A 19,172-nucleotide genomic window follows, 5' to 3' on the forward strand; every position below is an offset into this window, starting at 1 on the left:
TTATTTGAGCGCTCCCTAAGTCTTCTGCAAGTTGCTCTTAGTTCACAGCAATTGCTATGTGCAGTTTTTTTGAAAAGTGGAAAAAATGTGTATTGATGTTTGAGGCGGAAGGGCTACAACATATTTTTGGCTTGACTTTAACTTTTAAACTTATCCTACACACATTGTACTCTATTGACTGTATAACCACAAAACTCAAAACACAAAATATTTTGCAGAGGACTTTTTTGACACATCCTGTCCTAACCACAGCAACCATTCTGGCCTGTGATGCCAAAAATTCCTGCCATCTGGCCAGAAGCCAGTGGTGTAAATATTTCTAGTCTTAAGCCAGCTTACTGTAGCTTTCTGTAACCCACGGCTGTCTTGACCGATTGTCTGAATAAGCAGTGATTTACTTGTAATGTGTGATGAAGACGCAGCTTGTTTGTACTGACCCATCATGAATGCACTGATGAATGAGGCAATGTTGATTTAGACACTTTTAACTACTGAAGAGAGATAGTGTTTTCTGACAAGATTAGTGTTTCTGTCATCACTTCACAACCAAACCAACCAATAAAGGCTTGTTTTGGTCACTGGCCAAGCAGGCCATGAAAGACAATGGTTGCTCTGAGATTTCTTGGCAACAGTGTGCATTTATATTTACACAAGGTTCTAAATGCATCAAGAACTAAGCTGATCCACTTAGTAAAAGGAGGTGAAACTTGTGTTACTGTAAAAGTATATAACTATAGAATCTTCAGGTGTAATTGTTAATTTTTTTATCTCCATCTGCAGCAAGAATTATATACCACTGGGGACTGTTCTTTACCTGTCAGAGGAGTGGGGGTGGCTGGAGTGGGATCTTTTTTTTATTATTTTGCCATCTTGACCATCCCTTAGATTTTAAAAAACTTACCCTCTGATGTTTAAAAGATAAAGTTAGGGACTGTTTGTTATTTATGAGGAAGTGATGCAAAAAGGGGGAAGCAAGCACTGGGGAGGTTCTTGTGTTTTTAATTTTGGTTTAGGGGAGCGACATACAAATTTGTATTTTTCATATATTTTATATATTTCATATATTTTTAAATTTTAAAAAACTAATAACTAATTTATGGCGGAGGGAGGCTCAAGGAAAAATATTTATAGCTTCGGGAGGGATAATAAAAACACATGCATGCATCTTACATGCATGACTTCTCATGCATGTGGGAATTTCATATATATTTCACAGTATCTGATTAGTGCAAACTTTTTTTGACAAAATTTTAAATTAGATGTAGAATGAAGTGATTTTAATAAATAGCCTATCACTATTATATGCTTAGATTTGGTAATGTTTTCTGACCAAGTGTTAGTCTTGCATGATTTGTTCAAGGACTGTCATGTATGATTTGAAAATCTGACGCTAATTTTAGTTTTTCAGTTTCTTGAGAGCATGCCTTTCAAATCCACCAGGAGTTTTGGGGTTCAGGTCATATTTAAAATAAATAAAAATTACAACCATTTCGAGTTGTTAGCCAAAATAAAAAACATTCCCTACTTAAAAAAAATATTTGACATGCCTCATCCCCTCCCTCTCATAAATAATGAGCAGTCCCTTACCAGATAGAAGTGAAGAGGAAACACTTTAGCAGTTTCAGAATTGTGAATTTCAATAGCTTTGAATCAACTTCCCAAAAAAGTACTTGCATTCACACTCACCACAGAGATGGTTCTGACAGCTTTACTAAGACAAGCCGTGATATATGAATTTTTACATTGCTGATATCTGGGAGACATTAATTTAAGTTCCTAGCTTCCCCCTCCTTCTGGTAGCAACCTTCATTTATGTTTCTTCCTATGTGCCCTGGGACATCTTGAGCTGTTTGAAACCACTAATATGGGATAAAAAAAAAAGAGCTGATAAAACTTTGAACAGATGTTACCTTGGCAACATGCTTCCTGTACTCACCTTGTTCAAAGATGTCACTCAAATGGTTACACTCCCAAGTGCAAATTGACTGCTACAGCTTACACTGGCATACCATTCCACACAGTTCACCATTTCAATAGGCGTGCTGCAGTAGCTAATAGAAGTTTCTGGCTTGAAATCATATGAGGAATAGAGAATGTTTGAAACATAAAAGTATTCTCAGCTTCTTAAAAAAACACCCACTAAAAGACATAAAAAACACACATTGAAGATCCTCAGCTCATATCTGCAGAATAAATAGCGGCGCCATTATAGTACCTGTAAAGAACCATCAGCACCATTTTAGGTCCTACACATCATCAAAGCAGACTGTTTCGCAGACACGTCAGTGTATCATCAATACAATTAGTTTAGGCAAACTTTCAATTTTTTTATTGACACTTAAAACATGGTTTTTACCTGCATTAAGAACTACAAGGCCGTCGCCTCAATCAAATATTGCCCCGCCTCTCTCTGACAGGTGTCATCATGAAAAACTCTATTTTCTAACAAGCGTTACACTTGGTCGATTTCTCTCATTTGTAACTGTAATTGCAGCATTAAGCTGATGTGGTGGCACAGTATTGTAATCTGCACAGTGCACCAGGAAAAGCGCTGCCAAATATCAAGCATAGCTTTAGTTCAGGCACGACACGATGTCAAGCTCAGCTCACATCCTAGCTACATCAGCTGATCTCAAGCAGTCCAATCAACTGATGGATCAGCTGAGTGATGGAAAGCAGTCAGCTGATAGATCACATGATTCCTTTCTAGACAACCAGCTGGCAAATGTCATTCAGGGTCCTATTTAAACTGCTATAGCCTGCTGTCTGTTGCTGTTTCCTCTGCAAACCGCGACCACCCCAGCTCCTCCTTTTCATGTTGTGTCTGATTTATCAATGTCATTTCTGTTTGACATTGATGCTGCTCTGTTCTGTTCCCGGGGGGTCTTTGCTGCTGCTCTCCCTGCCTTAGGCTTTCTTTGTAGGTGCATGGAAGGGCAGGGAGGTTTGCTATCTCTGCCTCAGGCTTCCCTTGTTTGCATGTGAAAGGGCAGATAGGTGTGCTCTCTCTGCCTTACGCCTTTCCACATGGGCACATGGAAGGGTGGAGAGGTGTGCTCTCTCCTCCTTGGGCATTCCATGTAGGCACATGGAAGGGCAGAGCAGTGTGCTCCCTCCACCTTAGGCTTTCCACATAGGTGTGTGAAAGGGCAGAGAGGTGTACTCTCTCTCTCTCTTATGCTTTCTGCACAGGCAATGACCAAAAATATAATACTGCAATGGAAATAAAGTTTTCTTTGACAAAAGTCATCCTGACCAAACTGCAGAAGAAGAAAAGAGCAATCTGCTTTGGTTCACAGCAAAGTGGGAACCAGGCCCCAGTCACAGAGTTTCCGCTGGTTACGTCTTTGCCACCACAGCAAAAGAATCACAAACAAAAACAAAACTAATCTTCTCTGCTGTTCAGTGTTTTAATATAGCTTAATATCACCAGCTGGAGTTCATAAATGCCATTGCAAATGGCTATCAAACTCGGCATTTGTGAACTCCACTTAGTGCACCTCTGCATGTGTGCTTGACTGCTGTCCTGTACGGCAACTAATATTACACTTACCCCACTTTATGGAATACAAAAGTTCAAACAGACATCGCTAAAACATGATAAATGTTCATTACTATACATCTGAGATCATGATGGCCAAATACACTACACATTGCAGATGAATATTTAATGTCCAGGAGTTCACATTATAGACAATGATTATTCCTGTAATGACTTGGCCACAGTTTAATAATAATTAAAAAAAAAATAGTGTTTGAGCAATTTGAAGGCATTTTACTAATGCATGTGTGTGCACATGATCAGGATGTTACTACCGCCGCCTCACTTTGAACCAGGAAAAAAAACCCTGTAAAAGATAATATAACTTGTGGAATCCTGGACTCCTAAATTGAGTTTTTGAATGTCACGAATGCTATCATCATTAGTTGGCTCTGTCCAGAGCTCAGAGAAGGTTAATGATTTATTGAATGAGAAATCTTTTCATAAATGTCATTAAACTGCTTTTTAGCAATAACTGTTAATTAACTGGAGTAAATCGGGATTTGAAATAAATAGATCAATGCATAAAACAGAGTTTTTGATATATGGTATGTCATCTGTGGTGGGCACTAACAGACACAATGGGAGCCCAACTGACATTTTGACTGGGCAGCAGTTTGCCAGGTGCATTTTGTTCTTGGAGTATCATCTCCCCTCAGCAATTACAATACACATAAAGGACCAAATTCTGCTTCCCCAGGAAATATAGCCACCAGCAGGGTTCATATTTTCCCCCCAGTATAAATACCCTTTTTTGAGAGGTATGATGCATAACCTAGAAATACAGTACAATAAAAATTTTAGCATAAAGCATTTGCATCACATTGCCATATCTCAAACCTATTTTAGATGTATGACCTTTTGGACTGCGCTTACTAAATAGAATCGCCATGGATACCTGGGGCATGCTGAATTTCTCACTGTCCCCTCAGCTCCCCAGAGGTGGGGAACTGCGTATGAATGCTAAAGAGCATAACAATTATGTATTAATAAACTATATTTTAAACTAAATTATTATACCCTCTTCTTTTTCTTAATGTGCACCAAAGCACACAAGGCAACATGTATCTGCTGTGTGGTTTAGCGCCTGAAAACAAAAGTAGGGGATTTGTCCCAGCCACACCCAAAGCCCTCTAATGCCTCCCTCCAGGGGTAAACACCTCCTTCAAAGGACTGAAAGATCCAGCGCAAATATTTGCATGACTGCCAAAGCCGATAGAGATAAATACTCAAGGTCTTTAAAAGATGCCGTTTAATGCATGAGGGAGGAACATCAGGACGTCAGCACATCCTGTGGCGGCTCACAAGTGGACACTTGATTGAGTGTGTCTGGTGTGAGCAGCCTAACAAACTTGATTTCTTCCTGCTAGTGACATATTGAAATGCCGTGTTTTTTAGGGCCGCTCTCCACGGCTGACACGGCCCACTTACACACTCATCAGCAAGACCTAGCTCCTGCTCTGCGCTCTCAGCTGCTTTGTTCCAGCTGATGTCATCTAAACCTCGTCCCTGCAGGGTTGTCTGGGGTAGATAAGACACCCCCTCCCCTCTGCTGGTCCTCTGCAGAAAAAAAGGGGGCTGCTGCTATGAAGATGGATTACCCAGCTGGCGACACTAGTTCCCTTTCCGCCGAAGCCACTGTGGAGTGCTAACGCAATTAAGGCAATTAATCTTCAACAAAAGGGGTTCACAGCTTCCCTCTATGATTTCACACCTTTCTGTACAGGTGCATAACTAAACAGACTTGCTCAGACATGCACGCAGACTACAGACTACACATGCCTACAAACACGATTCTTTTTTATCAAGGCTTACAGGGAAATAAATGCAATTAACAAGCAAGAAATATAATACTGGTGCTTATCACACAGTTGATGTGTGAAACCAGGATGTTTGTTCCATCATTTGCATCAGCAGCCTGCTTTCACTAAAGCCTCTTGGTTTTCAAAACAACCAGCAGGAGAATAAGGCGGAATACTGTAGTCGACCTACAGGCAGGACAGCAATTATTGGGGAGCCGTTTAAAAGACAACTGTTCTAACGATTACCACAACAGATGCTGAACATTTTTATTATGAGGCGTACAACACAGGGGTGTGTGTGTGTGTGTGTGTCACAGATGAGAGAGACGGGAGATAATAGGAAAGAGAGTAAGGGGGATCTGTAATCGGCACATTTAAAAGCTCTGGCATGTGTTTTCAAGCTCTGTAAATAGTTACTCCACTTCCAAGCTGGCAATACGGTCCAGCATCATGGCAAAACATTTGCTTTTAATGTAATACAGCTGGGAGTGTGGAATTTTAATTTCAAATCTGTGCCTCTTTCTTCTTCATTCTGAAGCAGCGGCACAGGTGGTCTGAGCCAAATATCATTTATTAAGTACGAGTAAAAGTATTAAAACATACTTCTGAGCATCAAACAGACTGAGTTAAGACGGAGTTAAAGAATTTACTAATTGTCCATTATCATGATTCTCAAGAACTCAAGGAAATGGCCGCAATAAATCCGTTTTACAGCTTAAAAGAAAAAGAATTCCCTCATTTTAATTGTTTGAGGGTAATTATTAATTAATTACTCTTTAACGATTTAAATCTTAAATCATTAATTATTTATCACAGCAGTTGGTCATTATGTGATTTATAGATAGGAATAAGTGAGAGTTCTGAAGGACAAGTACATGCAGTGGTAGAATTTCAGGAAAACAAAGCGTCACAAGGCATCTATTTAACATTTGGGACAGACACTGCCATTTCATTTATCACTTCAAGACGACGTCAATTCGTGTCACACCAAAGACAAATGTGAAATCAATCCCAGCTATGAATTCAAAGCAGCAGAATCAAAATGGTCCAGGTGCTGAGAGGTTGAAATGTGTGATGGAAGTGGCACAGGGCGAGTGAAGGGCACCAGCAGCGAAACCACTATGCAAATTCCGCACCACTTTGTTTGACAAGCAACAACACTGCTTTGTATATATGCAAAGCCTGGCAAGACACTGTGCACACAGCCCTGCTGTCACAGCCGAGTCATGCTAGACTGGTGACACCCAATGGATGACCCCTGTCTGCAGTGAGGCTACTGGGCCAGACTTCACACTTCATTTAGACAGACACACACAAACACTGGCAAAAGTTATCACATGTAGTGTACAGCACATATCGGGGGGTCAAATGTGGCAGGGCACTGAGATCGCCCTCTGTTCTGCAGAAACTTGGGGTCAGAAGTTGAATAATTTGATTTCTGGAGGCCTGCTGAGGTGAAAAGTACTTGATTAGCACTTTGAATTTACTCAGCAGCCGGTCTGTTTGACCACCACTAAAGAGCTGGAGATAAAAAACGGCAAACCCCATAAACCATTACTCATTTAGGCTTCACGCTGCTTTTGCTCTTAGCCGTTTTTTACCACATCTAAGGACTGCATCAAAACCCCTCCATGGACATACAGCAATAAAATATGCTACAGTGACTAGAGGCTTCGGTGGAACCTTGTTTCAATACTTTTGAATTTCTAAACATTCTTAGTTCTCTGACTGAGAAATAAATGATCATGAAAACCTCGCATTGCATTAAAAATTGAATATGTTACAAAAGTACAGAAGTCAATTCATCCCTATAAGGGAGTATTCAGGGCATTTTCACCCCGTTAATTTTTTTGAAAAGCTACAGTAGAGAAGTGAATGAAAAGGAAAGGTCCTCAGCAGGACTCAACTACTGGGAAGGTGCTATTATAGAGATAGCATCATAAACCACTGGGCCACCGAGGCACCCAACTATATGGGACAATTTTGACAGAGCAACGAGGCAATGATCCCTTGTGCAAAACTACTTTGCAGCAGAGCAAGCCAACTTTCAGACCACCCACATAGTCACAAGTGTGCCCAAATGTGCCTGTGCCATCTAAATCTATAGCTGGCACATCCAGCACAATCATAAAAAAAATGTATGAGTTAGCTGCACATTTAAACTGGAATTACTGCCTTGTGATTTTATGTCTCTGCAAACCTGTCAGATTGCAGTTATAGTTTACATCCATGTCTGTGAAAACATGAATGCTTCACACACATCTTTAACCTGTCAGCATAGAAGATCTATACAATCAGCACAGTGTCAAGGTGGGCACCCAGGATTAGAGTCACTAATTCAGTATCTGGCCAAATGTCTACCCTTCTGTTCCTGAGTTATGACGCTGAATAATGGCCAGAAAAGTGTTTTTTACAGAACATTATGATGTCACAGTGAAGTTGACCTTTTAGATATAAAATGTCATTACTTTATCATTTTATCCTGTTAGACATTTGGGTAAAGTTCTGTCATAAATAGCATATGAATTCTTGAATTATGTTGTGAGGTCACAGTGACGTTGACCTTTAATCTTCAACCAGCAAATTGTTATCAGTTCATTGGTGAGTCAAAATGGACATTTGTGCCAAATTTGAAGAAATTCCCCCAAGGTATTGAGATATTGCATTCATGAGAACGAGCCAGATGCAAGGTAAAAGTGACCTTTGACCTATGATCACAAAAATCAGTTCATCATTTAATCCCTAAAGGCATGCTTGACATATCACGCTTATAAGAATAGGACGGACAATCCTACACCATAAAAATCTTAGTAAACTCTAATGGACAAAAAGACTTTTTGTGGTATCTGTCACACCCATGGATCACCTATCTATCCATGTTGGACCCTCTGAGCTGGCAGTGGGGGTGGGCCAGACCATGCTGTTGTTCCTATGTATTTAAACACCATGCCGTGTTGCTGGCGCTGATTTGCTGACAGATGCCCCACCGCAGCCTCTCTTATTAACCTATTAGTGATTGACAGCCTGTCATAGGCTGTGATGCTCTAGTGATCAGTGTGAACGGTCACAGCGAATGTTGAAGTGTGGTCGCCACGTGTGCATTATGGACTCTCAGTTGAAGGCTCTGAACTGACTTGCACAGCAGTTAAAAAGAGAAGGAAGCCATTCTCATCCCTCACTAATCGAGGTCCTCGATTCCTGTCCCAAAGACATTTTTCCAAACATGAACTGTTTACTACAGGCACTCATTAACATCACTGCTCCGATAACAAGCTGCACAGCTGAGCGCTTGTTTCCACTGTTAACAGGATCAAAACAAGCAACAGGGCAACTTACGTTATGATCGCAGGCTGACTCAACAGTTGAATTTTTTTTTTTTTTTTTTTTTGAAAAGGAGCGAATAGACACTGTGGATTATGATGAAATTATTGCATTGTACCCCACTAGCTTACATTGCTCATATAGTCTGCTGACACACGTAGGCCTCAGTCTAACTATGTGCTTTTTGTATAAATTGTACTTTTTGATAGTAGCAGCAGTTTTTTCGAGATGGGACCTGCTGGTGCTGCCTGTTGTTTTCATGGCTGAGGGACTGTGAATGTAATCATACCATATAAATGAAGCTACACATTACCAATTTTGTTAGATACATGATGCTTACTTACTCTATGTAAGTGGTATTCTGTCAGTTTGTTTTTGCCATATCATAACATGCACAGATAGCTTATAGGCTTAGCCTAAAAAAACACTTAGTTGTGTGGTTACCCTTGCTATTGGAGAATCTGATGTGATGTAGTTGCAGATAATGTTGCAGATGTTTAGTGAGAAGACCACTGCATTTACCACAACTCTTGGTTTGACATTGCTTTTATGTTGCAGTTGTGCTATAATGATATTAGGGAAATCATTGCAGCATTAAATGAAGAGATAATGTTGAAGGTTGCCTCCGTTACCTTATTTCTTGTAACTATCATTTGTTGCTAAGTGACAGTAGACAAAACCAGTTGCCTTCCAGTAGCAATTAATTTAATATAGAGTAAGCAAGTACTCTCAATTATGTTTTTATGAGATCTGGCAGCACAGACGATCTATGCAATCAGCACAGTTTCAAGGTAGGCACCCAAGATTGTTCCTGAGAAATGATGTTGAGTTAAGGCCAGAAAAGTGTTTTTGCAGAACATTATGATGTCACAGTGAAGCTGACCTTTGACCTTTTATCATCATTATATCATGTCAGACAGTTGTGTGAGGTTTTGTCAGAATTAGCGCATGAATTCTTCATGGCCAAAAAAATGTTTTGTGACGTCACAGTGACCTTGAACCTCAACCTTTGACCACCAAATTCTTATCAGTTCATTGCTGAGTCCAATTGGACGTTTGTGCCAAATTAAAAGAAATGCCACAATGACCTTTTACCTATGACCACCAAAATCTAATCAGTTCATGGTTAAAGCTAAGGGGACATTTGTGCCAAATTGGAAAAATGGAAAATGGGACGCAGGAATGTATAGTCATACGGATGTATGTTGGACAACCCGAAAAAAATGCCTCCAGCCACAGCTATTGCCCATGCAGAGGATAAAAACTTTTATGCTTGATCTAGAGATCACTTTGGATCTTGCACACATTATATCCCATAGCATATTTCTGACTACACTACTGTTTTTGACCAAGAGCAACCCTGCATTAAAAAGAAGGCAGAGGGAATGCTTTGGTACAGACAATGCATTGCAGCAAAACCAGGTTCAACATTTTTTGCCAGAAAAAAACAGCTTTGTTTTTGGCGGAGTCCTATTTTATTTAGTCTTGGTGTCACTGCAGAGTTGCCAGACTGGCCCAATAAAGGAGGGCTGTATTTTTTCCCACAAAATGCTGTGTGTCTTAACAGATAAATTGAAAATAGGTTGGGGCGTTTGCCATCAATACTATTATATAGAATTTTGCATTATATCTTGTAATAGTACACACAATATTTCACTCCAGATAATCATTTTTAGCTAAGTGTACCTTCCCTTTATAATGTATGTATAATGCTCAGTCAAGGGAGGATTTAAATAAATGTGGCAGCAAAAATGCAAAGCATAATTGTTGAGTTTTTTCACATCATATGTGACTCTCGTCCAATATTGCAACCAGCTGGGGGCATCATCATATTGCAGATGACCTAAATTGTGTGTTATGTATTTAAATGTGGACAAGATGGTGTCTCTGGAAGGAGAGATTGTTGTTTAGCATAAGATGTGTCTGTATTAATACACATGAACACAGCCACCAGGAATCCATACAGTACCTTGCTTAAAGTGATGAGAGTGCATGCAAAGATGGATCAGGCCTATAGTGGAGTAAAGGCAGAACAAAATATCTAATTGTTTTGTTACCTGTTACTTTCCCGGAGTGGTTCGTTGCCCTTCCGCCAGGAGATTACACCCCAAGGGGACATCTTGGGCTTGCACTCAATGAGCACATCTCCTCCAACCTTCACCAGCGTCTGGCTCTTCAGCTGGTTGTGGGAGAAATCTGGGGCAACAGCTGAGACGAGAGCAACATATTAATAAGAGTGGTTGTAAAAAAGCTTCACATCTCTTTTTCAACCAATTATCTCTGAATATCTATGAGATTTATAATTAATCTTTGAAAATTTTCACAATTTTTCACCATTTTATAAAAGTGACCTCATAAAATACATTTTATTATTGACATGGATAATTCAAAGACCCTAGATTTTTGTACATTCTTGAAAATCTGAATAATTGGTCATAAAAAAGGTAAATAGTAATGGCAAGAATTAGACCTTCCTAAGGCCATCCACTTTTCACTCTGTGCTCCAATAACAGTAGAGTACGCTTGGAACAGACAAAAGCTTGGTCAACTTTCCCCTTTCCTGTTAGTGAATTTGCATTTCCTAGGATAGTGAAGGAATGGCCCACCTTACATTGCCTTACTCTGCCTCTGATTGGCTTACCCTGACACTCTTACCTGAACCTAACCAATTTTACTCCTCTTGCCAAAACTTAACCAATCAACCAACAAAGCCAACGAGTACTAGCCAATCATAGGGAGAGTAGGATGGGTCATTCCTTTGCCATCCTAGAAAATGCAAATTCACTTCCTGTTATAATTCGAAATGCTGTCTGCTAGGCTCCTATATGTTGAATAGAAAGATACATTTTGAAGACCGTGAACAGATGTGTCAGGGGGACTGTCACAATCGTTACGGACACATTACATCATATATTGTTGCATCTTAAGCGGGTTAGTGTTAGCAAAATGCTAGCTAATGTTAGCTAGCTTATTTATAGCCACATCAAGAGGAGTAAGCTTGATGTCAGATCAACAATGTCTGCCAGGCTTGCTTTCTCCATATCTCTACAGTAATGTTAAAGAGATGTGATAAAGGACAGATAGGTTGGTTGCTGACATATTTTTAAGATGACATGACTTATCATTTGCCAGAAAAGATCAAGACTAATGTTCCTTTGTCTACATGCCACCCAGAAATAACATAACTTTCTACAGCGACTAATGTTAGGTCAGCACTATAGTCTGTAGTCATTAATAAATACATAGAGTACTTTACTGAACCCCAGAAGGGGAAAAGGGGAGTTAAAGAGATCGATTCAACTTTATTATTATTCTCAGCAGAGACAGAAATGTCATGTTCTTTAGCTTTTTACCAACTCATCATTCCCACATTAAACTCTCCCTGCCTATAAACCACTTCAAAAATATATGCCCTTTTCAAAAGGTGTGCAACTGTCTGATACTGTCCCTGACATCCTTTTTTTCAATCTCCACCTTGAACTTGACCAGTAGCTGTGTTGAGCCTATCAGCAACATGGTCCGGATGAGACATGCTGGAGGATGAATAGTGAATGAGAGCTGCTGCTAGCCCAGAGTGGAGAGTGACAGGCTTGACAGGGCAGATGGGCAAGACTGGCGAACAGAGCAGCTCTGGCATACATCACTGTCAACCTGGATGCATTCATCTTATAATTAATGCTTTTCAATTAGTGGCCAATAAGAGAGAGGCCACAGGTCATGCGGTGGCATTGAAAGAGGAAGAAGACGGAGCAAACTTGAGGACAAATATGAACCAGTGTATGCTTGCACACACCTCTCCATGCACACACCCACTATCTGCACACACCAAGCCAATGCCTTACCTATTACTCGGAGCTCCGCATTGGAGTAGACCTCGCCGTGCTTATTCCCAGCCACGCACTGGTACATTCCTGTGTCGGACAGGGTCAGACGACTGATTGACAATGCTCCGTTGGCAACCTGTATGCGTTCCTATGGACATAGAGACACATGCCTTTAATATGCCTTATTCCCACTCCTCATCTACATAAAAACAGCCAGCCAGTGGGCCAGTGAATTATGGTCTGGAAGTGACAGACGTGGCAATAAATCTAGGTTTTCATCACTAATGGAGGGAAAGGCTTGGGTGGATGAAGGCAGGCTAGCAGAAAATGACCCTAATCAATCTGCATGTTTATGAGAGTGAAATAAAACCATGCCCTATTTATATCTCCGACTGCACCACAGGGCCTGTTTCCCCTTCAGCAGGAGGAGGGGATAAGAGAGGAAGGAATATTGTAACATCTGAGGTATAATGCATTGTGAAAATTGCTTTTCTGATAGGTATGCCCTATACATACTAAGTGCTGTGTACATGGTCAAGCTGTACCTCCTCTTCATCTGTTTGGACTATCGTTTTTTGGCCGCCTGCGGGAGAAATCGTGCTCGTCACTGAGCCATCAAATTAAGATCTATTTATAGAAAGGCTGGGCCCGATGAACTAAAAACTCGGTTGGATCAGTGCATCTGTTGGACATTTAATCCCCAATATAAGTTTATCTCTGTGAACTCGGGTTCTCACTCAAGTCCTTCGCTACAGCATTAAATCCTTGAGCAGTTTTCATACATCTCTATGCAGCCGTGTCAGGCTCTGCCTCCTCGTGCCCCTTCATCTCCTGTGTTTCCTCGGGCTCACCCGTAATGTCATTACAGCCCATTTCCATAGGGGTGTCTGAGCGGCCTGAACTCCAGTCGCAGGGGATTAAGGTACTGTCACATGAAAAGGGAGACTGTCCTCACTGAAAGATCACAAACTAATCCTGTGTTTGAGCAGGTTGTGCCTGAATTTCCATAACGCTCTGCGGCTCTGGATGTGCAGGGGCGAATATCCCTGCTGGCAAAGGAGGCAAATGGTGGCGTATATCAGTCTGTGCATGGAAAGCACTCCCGTTTACGGCTGCTATTAATTAAGCATGACGTTCCTCTCAAATCAGCAGTTTCTCATGCAGGGACCTGGGGGGACCATCTGTACGCCTTATGCTGAAGGAAAATGATTGGCAATGTCATTTGCCAACAACACTGGGTTGATTCGTTTGAAATTAAACTGCAAAAACATGTTTAAGAATGGATGGATGGAAGGAATGACTTTTATGGTTTTATGCTGAGCTTCTTGGGTTTGATTGCTGTCTACAGTTATGTTTCTCAAAGTCACTAATTACTAGAAGCCTTCGTTATAATTACGCATATTTTACAGCTGTAACATTTAAACAAGCTACAATTTATATTGTCATAACAATATCAGGTAACACTTCATTTGGATAGTTTGTCGACAGATAGTTTATAGAGTATTGGTTGTTTTTCAACCACATAGTTGAGATTCAACTGTTTTGGAGTAAGTGTGACAATTAATGAACATGACTTCACCTATGTTGCATAGACTGAGTTCAGTTCAACCTAAACCAAATTATTCTGAGAAAATATAGTGAATTGCCACATCTACACCAACAGACTTCACCTGCAAATTGTTGACTCTCAACTAAAAACCTCTTGAAATGTAACAAACACTCTATAAAGCATCTGTAATTGGACTACCCAATATCAATCAACTACTGTGGATATCCAGAAAAGGTGGAAAATAATCATTGTTGTGATGTAAAAGAAAGAAAAGGCAGCAAATAAGCAATGTGAAATTGATTTTAATGTTAAATTTAATGTCATGAAGCATAAAAAGGATATTTTGACTACAAGAAGATTATCAGTGCTCACTGTGAATGAAATCCTATTCACAGATATTTGATTAACCTTCTGTACATGCCTGAATAACAAAGAACTGCTAGTAGACATGAACTAAGCTCAACAGTGGCTCTGCAGTAGCGGGAACAAAAAGCTCTAAGCTCAGCCTGTTTGCTCCACTTGAGCTTAAATTAACAGGGGGAGCAGGAAAAAATACATCACTCACAGTGGTGAAAGAGGTACTCAGATCTTTACCTAAAAGTTGCAATACCACAGTGTGAATAAAAGTAAAAGTCCTGCATCAAAACTTGTACTTGAAAACTGAAAATAAATATACACTTCAAGTGCAAAAGTAAACAAGTAATTATACAAAATGGCCCCTTAAGGTGTAATGTATATCATATTATTGAATTATGATTATTGTTGCATTAATGTGTTCATCACTTTAATGTTACAGCTGGGAAAGGTGGAGCTTATTTTTAATATATATAAATTGCTGGGGGGGCTTGTGAATATCACCAAGGGATCGATAAAGTTTTATCTTTCTCAATAATAATGCATCATGATTTATTTGTTGAATATATTTAGTATTATTAGTCTGAATCTGAGTAACTACTGACTAAAGATATAAAAACTACATTTGGCGGAGTTACAGTACAACATTGGTCTCTGAACTGTGGCGGATTAGGTTTGGGTGGTATTACGGTAGTACAGTCAGTGACATGCCACCATGGTAGACAGCGTAGGCAGTGGCTAAAATGTCTTCCTTGTGAATCACATTTTCTAAACCAACAATATTTCATAAAATAAACTTTTGTTTGTAATATTACTATTTATTCTTGTGATTTCCATCTGTCATTTGTATATTAATTAAAAAAATGTGGACGTTACAACGAGAAATGTAGCAGTTGCACATCATTAGGTGTAAAAAAATTCAAGAGAAAGGCGATGCTTTTCATCCTCATTAATTGTGAATGCAAGCAAAAAAAATAGCATGATGGCATGCACACTTAGATTCTGTATTCTACAACATTAAAGTGCTATCAATTGGGACTATTTTCTGGCCAGTATCACTCCGCCTTGCAGGCCCGCAAGACAGCACGCCAACAGAAATCAATAAGACAGTTCATCACCACGCCGTGCAGGTGCGCAGGATAGCAACAGCTAACGAAAACTTCATCGGCTGTTTCCAACAGAGAGCCAGTAGGCTATTATTAGTGAGGAAAAGATGTACTAGCCCTATATATACCTACTACTACAGCGTGAACACCGGCTCAGGCTCATGACACACCCTCGTCAGCTGCTGTAGGTAAACAGAGGAATACCAAAATGGTGCGAACAGCTGTGGGAATAAAAACATTGACGGCTCCCAATTCCATCGGTTTCCTGTTACAGATGTAACCCGTAGGCAACTTTGGCGAACCCACCACCAGAACAAAGCAGAGACTGGTCGTAATCACATATGAATTCACATTTCTATGTGATTGATTACTCATGTCATGGATTTAGCAGTTAGCTTAATATAATAAACTAAATTCCTACGGTAAAACGAGGCCGCGTATAATGTACTCTCCACAACACAACAGGCTATTAGTTCAATCAAACATTTTGTTGTACAGACAATCAGTTATAGACATCGTTATATAGACTGGTATTAGGTAATATATCTCTCTTTGGGCACAGCAGTGCGGAAATTGCGTTTTCTCTGTCCGTCGGGATCTGTGGGCAGCTGAAGTGAGCTTGACATACGCGCAGTTGCTTCACCCTCGCTGGCTTGGTAGCGAGGTTCATCCCAACTGACACAAGCCAAAGTTGCCTACGGGTTACATCTGTAACAGGAAACCGATGGAATTGGGAGCCAGCGATGTTTTTATTCCCACAGCTGTTCGTACCATTTTGGTATTCCTCTGTTTACCTACAGCAGCTGACGAGGGTGTGTCATGAGCCTGAGCCGGTGTTCACGCTGTAGTAGGTATATATAGGGCTAGTACATCTTTTCCTCACTACTAATAGCCTACTGGTTCTCTGTTGGAAACAGCCGATGAAGTTTTCGTTAGCCGTTGCTATCCTGCGCACCTGCACGGTGTGGTGATGAACTGTCTTATTGATTTCTGTAGCTGTGCTGTCTTGTGGGCCTGCACGGTGGAGTGATACTGGCCAGAAAATAGTCCCAATTGATAGCAAGGTCTGACGTAATGCGGGGATGTTTTAAAATTATTGAAATAGTCTAACAAAACACATGCATACTTTTTTGTAGCTTAAAACCTTTTGGTTGTGTCCCCCGTACATCTTCAGAACTACTTTTTCTCCGGTAAGCTACGGGCGATTTCTCAGAGCAGGAGGCTCATTGACAGTAGTGACACCATCACATCAGAGCTACAGATGGTCAGTGTTTCACACAACTTCATGTCCAAAACCCTGAACTATCGCTTTAACAACAAAAAGCAGAACTCTTCTGTGCCTTTTAAAATATGCCCTTTGTTACAAATGATACATATGATTGAGATTCCACACTGGGAATATGTGCAGTTGGATATGGACAGTGTGCATTTATGTTTGGTTTTATATTGAATTGATTTGTGTTTTATTGTTGCTAACTAAACACAAAATCGAAACATAGTTGGTCGTTGTATTTACCACTTGTACAGTATGTGAATCCTGTGTCATTGCAGACGATAACTTGCTTTATATTGACCAGTGTGTGCATGTCTATGCCATCAAAAATACAGGCATTTATCTTTTTATTAAACTAATACTGAGATGCTGAATTGAGGTGATGTATTGTGGTGCACAGCACGCGCCACAAGAGGTCAGTCTCTGCTGGTGAAACAGACAGTTGAGCCACAAAAGATGGCATGACTGCAAGAAGTGGGGATAACACAACAGGACTGTAAGCAGTCGGTCAGCAATGGAAGAGAGAGACAAAAAATGGCTTATTTTCAAATCTAACTGTGAATTAAGGGTTTATTTCAACCAAATTTTGGCAACTTTTATGTTGTTCCTGTCTAATCTGAATTATGTTTTACAACAAGTTAACAAGGCAATTAAGCTAGTCCTAATTTGGTGAAATAAAGAAATTTGAGTTTAGAGGTTGTATTGTTGTATTTTTCTGTTTATTAAGGAAAATTAATGTAAGAATATTTACTCTCTTGAGATTGAGTGTAATGGACAAAAAAAAGCTAAACTTTGTTTTGTTTTGTTTTTAGAGTTTTAGCATAAAATGGAAATATTCAGGTAAAGTACAAGGAGCTTCAAGACTACACTGATTGAGTAAATGTACTTTACAGCACTGATAATCCATCCTTGAAATCCAAGAGCTTTAACATTACAGTCCTAACAGGAATAACCTCAGTTCAAGTACTCTACTTTAAGCCAGCTGTGTGGTGGTCCCACACTCCTTTAAATGGACCTAATCCTGTTTCACACTGGAGTTTCCCTTTAATTGCACATCCACTTAATCCTGCAGCCATTGTCAATAAAGCAGCAGAGAGTGAAGTCCTTGAGATGAAAACAGCCATAAGAAAATAAGCATTCCAATGAACCATTTCTTTTTTTGACGAAGGCCAGTAATACAAAGCTTCACCTGTAGAACAAGGAGTCTATTATTGTGTTAGGGGTGCATCTGAAATAGTCATACTGGAACAACCTAGCAACATGTCAACCGGCAGTCCAACAAAGAGCCCAGTGATTGTGGAACCAGTCTGAGAGGTACTATTATTAGAGTGAAACACTAGAAATAGTTGGAGTTCTTAAATATTTTAAATGACTGACATTGAATAATTGAATGCACATATACTCAGCTATATATATCATGACTCCCTAGAAGTCGACTCTGCTGTATAGTCAATTTTTCCCAACAACAGATATGGCCCATAACGTTATTATTTTTACGAATCGATCACTCTATATTCTGTTGCTCAAACTTATAAAGCTGTCAGCAGAAATACGTTCCAGTGAACTATACAATCGGAAAGGTCTCAATTGATTCACTGTAATAAATAACAACAAATGGTGCATCCTCTCCCCACTGCTCCTTCCATCATTGACCTTTCCCTCTTCCACTCATTAAGCCTCTGTGGTTAATGGTGGCATTTCAAACAATGAAACACCTTCACTGATTAATCCATTCACCCATGCATTCTGAATATATCCATTTATTATATTTATGTTAAGGGAAAATCTGCTGCGAAAAAATCAACACAGCCATTGTAACCTTTAATCACAAATTCATTGCTTTAAATCCAGATGGCCGAGTGGTGAGGTGCGTTAGTAGGTTCCCCTATTTTTGAGAATATTATCTCCAGCGGACATAAACCTGGAGGGACTCATGCATTTGGCTATGTGTGTATCTGCCTGTCTGCAGCGAACAGCACAAACTACTGGACCAATCAGCCTAATATTTTGTGAGCACATTAATGACTAGGCCTATATGCTCAAGGATTTCTCATGGTTGTGGTGATTCATTATGTTAAAAAACCTGTTTTGTTGACTGTTTTTTAAGGTCTGCTGGCTCCTCACTCCTTGTAAAAGGCTGCTAGGGGCAGTAAGTTTTCCGGAGATCATCTTGGCTAAAAACAATAAGCCTTACTGTCTGTTGCAGGTCACATTTTGGCCTTCGTTTTCTTAACAACTGACATCCATAGAAAAGTCTGATCTCATTTTGAACCAGAGCATCTGCACAATAATTCCATACCCGATATGTTATGATCCACCAAAGTTTAGCACGATACCAGATTAATACGTCACTGTTTTTGTTATCTTTGCTGCCATGTTGAATGTAAGGGAGCCAGGAGGGA

The 19,172-nt window shown here is 40.0% G+C and overlaps 1 protein-coding gene across 1 annotated transcript in view; it reads right to left on the minus strand.

The window, feature by feature from the left end:
* cntn4 (contactin 4) overlaps nt 1–19,172 on the minus strand; it is a 214,013-nt gene that overhangs the window by 51,645 nt on the left and 143,196 nt on the right. The window contains exons 10-11 of the mRNA XM_049573046.1: nt 12,507–12,636; nt 10,722–10,872 (exon numbers count right to left, since the gene is read on the minus strand). Coding sequence (XP_049429003.1) covers nt 10,722–10,872; nt 12,507–12,636 — 281 coding nt within the window. The remainder of the gene's footprint in view (nt 1–10,721; nt 10,873–12,506; nt 12,637–19,172) is intronic.

Source organism: Epinephelus fuscoguttatus, linkage group LG1 (genome assembly GCF_011397635.1).
Source record: "Epinephelus fuscoguttatus linkage group LG1, E.fuscoguttatus.final_Chr_v1".
Lineage (NCBI taxonomy): Eukaryota > Metazoa > Chordata > Actinopteri > Perciformes > Serranidae > Epinephelus > Epinephelus fuscoguttatus.